The 7014-nt window shown below is 22.6% G+C and overlaps 1 protein-coding gene across 1 annotated transcript; it reads right to left on the minus strand.

Annotated features, from left to right (window-relative positions):
* Positions 1-674: 674 nt before the first annotated feature.
* LOC121983129 (glucan endo-1,3-beta-glucosidase-like) lies at positions 675-1580 on the minus strand. The gene has a single exon (XM_042536096.1). It carries the CDS (start codon positions 1518-1520, stop codon positions 675-677), a length of 846 nt encoding a protein of 281 aa, XP_042392030.1. The 5' UTR covers positions 1521-1580.
* Between the last annotated feature and the right edge of the window lie 5434 nt (positions 1581-7014).

Genomic DNA, 7014 nt, shown 5'->3' on the forward strand with positions numbered 1-7014 from the left:
AATTTACAATTGAATAAGAAGCACAATGGTGAATGAATCTTCCCAAGAGTAAAACATATAAAGGAAAGGAAGCGGGTGGATGAAATAACTTCTATGTCCAAGTTCTTTATATAGTATATGATTCCTATGTACGGCCACCCCTGAAGTAAACACATTTGGATGTGATATATAATCCCATTTTATCGACTTTTCAAATCTAATGTCATTTCTTTAAATCAGTACCTAAAATATAAGATCTTATAAAATGTGTAAGGTGTCAACATAAAAATATATATATATAAAAATGTATTATATATGTCGTATATATTTAGAAAATAAAGAACCAAAATATTATAGTCAAACTTTTTCTTTTCTTTTCTTTTCTTGTATACAAGCAATAAAGAAATCTATTGAAGAGAAGTTTTCACGAGCTTAGTTAATATTCATTAATAAGTTGATCATTTTATAGTTTAAACTATATATTTTAAATCTCAAATAAATATAAACAACATTTTATGAGCTTATATCAAACTTGTTCATCAGCTCCATTTACATTTCAACGGAGGAGGAAAAGGAAAACAAGAAGATTTCCTTAGAAAATGACAATTCAATTCCCTAATTAATGACCATTTAAAATTGTCAATAATCATAGTCTTTATTTCATAGATAATAGAACTTGAAGTGAAACAATTAATCTAGGTAAATGAAATAGGATAAACGGGCTGTTTATTGGGATAGAATAAGCCAAAGTTTCGCTCAGTTTCCTCCCCATCCTTCTGGTCCTCATTAAACATGGCAAATATATAGGCCTCGATCCCACTTCCAGGCCTCCTCGGCGTGCCCTGGCTCACATGTCCGATCAAATTCTGGTTATAAGTTCTGGCATTGTCGACGGATGCAGCAAAGCCCCCCGCCGACGGCCACCCGCTCTCTGACACGACGATCCTCACGTTCGATCCCCCAACCTTCTCTAGCGCCGCGTAGGCGGCGTCCACCATCGCGTCGAAGAGGTTTTGGTAGTCGAACGGGCCGTCATGCACCACCGGACTATTGGACGTAAACAAGGCGTAGTCGAGTGAGATCTGAGCACTGTTGCCCTTGTAGGCGAAGTACGGGTACACGTTGAAGAGTAACGGAGCCTCGTTTGAGGCCAAGAACTGCACTATCGAACCCATTGAGTCCGACGCAAACGCACCCGCAGACGGAGGGTACGACTGGCCGAGGGCGTTCCCAGAGACGGCGGTGGAGACCTTGATTTGGCTCTGGAGCCCGGCGGCGTTGATAGCGCCTTGGATGTTTTGCATGGCCGGGAGGATGAACTGGGCCAAGTCAGGGTGCTCAGGGATGAGCTCGTTGCCGACGGCAATGTAGCGGAAGGAGACGCCGGAGAAGGCGACGATGTTGTTCTGGACCCAATCGTGGGCGGCGGAGGGGTCGGAGGCGATGGACTGGAGGTTTTCTCTGGGGACATCGAGGATGAGTTGAATGTTGGATCCGGAGAGGGCTTGGAGGATGTTCTGATCGGGCCAATAGATGCGCATGCTGGCGATGTTGTTTGAGAGGTAGAGGGCGACAGCGTCAGACGGCGAGGGGAGATTATCGCCGAGCCGACCGTGGCAGACGCCAATACCATGCACACCTGCAAAAACCACATCCCACCGGCCGGAATTCTCAGGTTAATTATATTCCTTTTATATATATATATATATAACCTAGAGTGCAAGAGGAAAAAGAGAAAGATAGATCGATCGTACTGTTTGGCACAGTGACCAGAAAGATTAACGTAATGGCGTAAAAACACAACTTAGCCATGATGATCGAGACGCTGAATTGCTGTGGTGAAATGTGTCGGAGTGCAACAACAGTATATATAGAAGCCGGGGCGTGGAAACATTAATTATTGTAAAACTAAATTAAAATTAAATTTATACATTTAATTAAAAACACATTTAAAACTTAATTATTTTAAAACTTAATTACTTTAAAAACTTAACTAAAATTAAAACTTAATTAAAATTACTTTAAAACTTAACTAAATTTTAAAACTTAATTATTTTAAAACAAACTTAAAATTATTTTAAAACTTAACTAAATTTTAAAACCTTAACCAAATTTTAAATTTTAATTAAAAATGATTTAAAACTTAATTATTTTAAAACTTAACTAAATTTAAAAACTTAATTAAAATTATTTTAAAACTTTATTATTTTAAACCTTAACTAAAATTTAAAACTTCATTAAAATTATTTTTAAAAACTTAACTAAATTTTAAAACGTAATTAAAATTATTTTTAAAACTTAATTAAAATAATTTTAAAACTTAACTAAATTTTAAAACATTTACCAAATTTTAAAATTTAATTAAAAATTATTTAAAACTTAATTATTTTAAAACTTAACTAAATTTTAAAACTTAATTAAAATTACTTTAAAATTTAACAAAATTTTAAAACTTCATTAAAATTATTTAAAAAAACTTAACAAAATTTTAACACTTAATTAAAATTATTTTTAAAACTTAATTAAAATAATTTTAAAACTGAACTAAATTTTAAAACTTAATTATTTTAAAACATACTTAAGATTATTTTAAAACATAACTAAATTTTAAAACCTTAACCAAATTTTAAACTTTAATTAAAAGTTTTTTAAAACTTAATTATTTTAAAACTTAATTAAATTTAAAAACTTAATTAAAATTATTTTAAAACTTTATTATTTTAAAACTTAACTAAATTTTAAAATTTCATTAAAATTATTTTAAAAAACTTAACTAAATTTTAACACATAATTAAAATTATTTTTAAAACTTAATTAAAATAATTTTAAAACTGAACTATATTTTAAAACTTAATTATTTTAAAACAAACTTAAAATTATTTTAAAACTTAACTAAATTTTAAAACTCTAACCAAATTTTAAAATTTAATTAAAAATTATTTAAAACTTAATTATTTTAAAACTTAACTATATTTTAAAACTTAATTAAAATTATTTTAAAACTTAACTAAATTTTAAAACTTCATTAAAATTATTTTAAAAAACTTAACAAAATTTTAACACTTAATTAAAATTATTTTTAAAACTTAATTAAAATTATTTTAAAACTTAATTAAATTTTAAAACTTAATTATTTTAAAACATAATTAAAATTATTTTAAAACTTAACAAAATTTTAAAACCTTAACCAAATTTTAAAACTTAATAAAAAATTATTTAAAACTAAATTATTTTAAAAATTAATTAAATTTTAAAACTTAATTAAAATTATTTTAAAACTTAACTAAATTTTTAAAACATAAAATTATTTTAAAACTTAATTTTAAAGCCTGACTAAATTTTAACACTTAATTAAAATTAATTTTTAAAATTTATTAAAATTATTTTAAAACTTAACTAAATTTTAAAACTTAATTATTTTTAAAAATAATTAAAAATAATTTTAAAAGTTAACTAAATTTTAAAACCTTATCCAAATTTTAAAACTTAATTAGAATTTATTTAAACCTTAATTATATTAAAACTTAACTAAATTTTAAAACTTAATAAAAATTATTTTAAAACATAATTATTTTATAACTTAACTAAATTTTTAAAATTAATTAAAATTATTTTTAAAAACTTAACAAAATTTTAACACTTAATTAAAATTATTTTTAAAACTTAATTAAAATTAATTTAAAACTTAACTAAATTTTAATACATTAACCAAATTTTAAAACTTAATTAAAAATTATTTAAATCTTAATTATTTAAAAACTTAACTAAATTTTAACACTTAATTAAAATTATTTTTAAATCTTAACTAAATTTTAAAACTTAATTTAAATTATTTTAAAAACTTATCTGACTTTTAACAATTAATTAAAATTATATTTAAAAATTAATTAAAATTATTATAAAACTTTACTAAATTTTAAAACTTAATAAAAATTATTTTAAAACTTAATTAAATTTTAACACTTAAATAAATTTATTTTTAAAACTTAATTAAAATTATTTTAAAACTTAATTATTTTAAAACATATTTAAAATTATTTTAAAACTTAACAAAATTATAAAACCTTAACCAAATTTTAAAATTTAATTAAAAATTATTTAAAACTTAATTATTTTAAAACTTGACTAAATTTAAAAACTTAATTAAAATTATTTTAGAACTTGATTATTTTAAAAATTAATTAAATTTTAAAACTTAATTAAAATTATTTTAAAACTTAATTATTTTAAAACTTAACTAAATTTTAAAACATAATTAAAATTATTTTAAAACTTAATTATTTAAAGCTTGACTAAATTTTATCACTTAATTAAAATTATTTTTAAAAATTAATTAAAATTATTTTAAAACTTAACTAAATTTTAAAACTTAATTATTTTAAAACATAATTAAATATAATTTTAAAAGTTAACTAGATTTTAAAACCTTATCCAAATTTTAAAACTTAATTAGAAATTATTTAATACTTAATTATATTAAGACTTAACTAAATTTTAAAGCTTAATTAAAATTATTTCAAAACTTAACTAAATTTTAAAACTTAATTAAAATTATTTTAAAAAACTTAACTAAATTTTAACACATAATTAAAATTATTTTTAAAACTTAATTAAAATAATTTTAAAACTGAACTAAATTTAAAAACTTGATTATTTTAAAACATACTTAAAATTATTTTAAAACTTAACTAAATTTTAAAACATTAACCAAATTTTAAAACTTAATTAAAAATTATTTAAATCTTAATTATTTAAAAACTTAACAAAATTTTAACACTTAATTAAAATTATTTTTAAAACTTAATTAAAATTATTTTAAAACTTAACTAAATTTTAAAACTTAATTATTTTTAAACATAATTAAAATTATTTTAAAACTTAACAAAATTTTAAAACCTTAACCAAATTTTAAAACTTAATAAAAAATTATTTAAAACTAAATTATTTTAAAAATTAATTAAATTTTAAAACTTAATTAAAATTATTTTAAAACTTAACTAAATTTTAAAACATAATTAAAATTATTTTAAAACTTAATTATTCAAAGCTTGACTAAATTTTAACACTTAATTAAAATTAATTTTTAAAATTAATTAAAATTATTTTAAAACTTAACTAAATTTTAAAACTTAATTATTTTAAAACATAATTAAAAATAATTTTAAAAGTTAACTAAATTTTAAAACCTTATCCAAATTTTAAAACTTAATTAGAAATTATTTAAACCTTAATTATATTAAAACTTAACTAAATTTTAAAACTTAATAAAAATTATTTTAAAACTTAATTATTTTATAACTTAACTAAATTTTTAAACTTAATTAAAATTATTTTAAAAAGCTTAACAAAATTTTAACACTTAATTAAAATTATTTTTAAAACTTACTTAAATTTTATTTAAAACTTAAATAAATTTTAAAACATTAACCAAATTTTAAAACTTAATTAAAAATTATTTAAAACTTAATTATTTAAAAACTTAACTAAATTTTAACACTTAATTAAAATTATTTTTAAATCTTAACTAAATTTTAAAACTTAATTTAAATTATTTTAAAAAACTTATCTGAATTTTAACAATTAATTAAAATTACTTTTAAAAATTAATTAAAATTATTATAAAACTTAACTAAATTTTAAAACATAATTAAAATAATTTTAAAACTTAACTAAATTTTAACACTTAATTAAATTTATTTTTAAAACTTAATTAAAATTATTTTAAAACATATTTAAAATTATTTTAAAACTTAACAAAATTTTAAAACCTTAACCAAATTTTAAAATTTAATTAAAAATTATTTAAAACTTAATTATTTTAAAACTTAACTGTAACGACCACCCTTCTTACTACTACTATTCTCTAAAGATGATCGTTACTTAACTACTAACTCTACTTAACCGGTGTGATTAAAAACCACATGGAAACTCTACCGAAAAATTTCGACAGAGTCTCCCCTGTACCGGTGACCATATTCAACAATACATGCAGTATATATACTCAGCCACAAGCGGCTGGAACACATAACTAACAACCACGCAGTATAATAAATCTAACTCAGCAACAATAAAGGAAAACTAATCCACAACCACAACTGAATAGCAAACACAGTATCAAGTGTCCTTATAAACAGTTATCAAATTTCCTTAACACATAAAAACTTAATTAACTCAAAGAACAAATCATAATTCATCTTATTCGCAAGGATCCCTAGAACTTCCATAGTGCAGACATCACACACCCCTCTTGCATCTCCTTGTCGCCTTCCTTCATATTAGTTTTCCTTTTTCTTTATCTGCAGTAGGAGAAAGTGCAGTCTATAAGCATAAAGCTTAGTGAGCGCTATCTAACTCACAAAAACTCGATATGCATGTATACAAATAAAAACATGCTAAAACTGAATGCTAATATGTAAAGCTACTCATGCTCATAAATAGCAAAGAAATCAACTAACAGAAAAGATAACATGTATAACTACTCATGCTCATAAACTAATAAAAAAAGCAAACTAACTGGAATGCTAACATATAAAGCAAAACATGCTCATCAACTAGCAAATAAATAACATGTAAGAAACTAAACATGTAAAAGCTGCTAGCATAAAAGAAAGCTAAACTTGCTGATCTTTAAAACTAAGTGAAACTTACTTCTTTTACTCTAATCTTATTCTTTTATTTCACTTGTTTAAAATTTATACTTTAATACTTGAAAATAATAATCAACTTCTCTTGGGCCCAGGCATAGTACCATCTTATGCGCGTTCCCTAATAGGTTGGGGTAGCGAGCCGCCAATCCTAAAAGAGCAGACCTTGGTCTACCAGGGCCAAGACCTTGGAATTGGACACCTGGATTTGTTTAACGACAACCTTGGAAGTCGGGTACTAGCCTCTTCTTAAAAGTAAAATACATTTTATCTTAAATACTTCTTCTTTAAATGCCTCGGCATTTTAATAGCATCCTATGTGCCAAAATCCCTAAAGTCTTGACTTTGAGATTTACCTAAGGCCTTGGCCTTTACTTTCTTTTCTTTACTT

The sequence above is a fragment of the Zingiber officinale genome, chromosome 5A (genome assembly GCF_018446385.1).
Source record: "Zingiber officinale cultivar Zhangliang chromosome 5A, Zo_v1.1, whole genome shotgun sequence".
NCBI classification, from domain to species: Eukaryota; Viridiplantae; Streptophyta; class Magnoliopsida; order Zingiberales; family Zingiberaceae; genus Zingiber; species Zingiber officinale.

Bases quoted from the DNA above. Each gene is read 5' to 3' on its own strand.
- LOC121983129 (XM_042536096.1), bottom strand. From the start codon at position 1,520: ATGCGCATCTATTGGCCCGATCAGAACATCCTCCAAGCCCTCTCCGGA.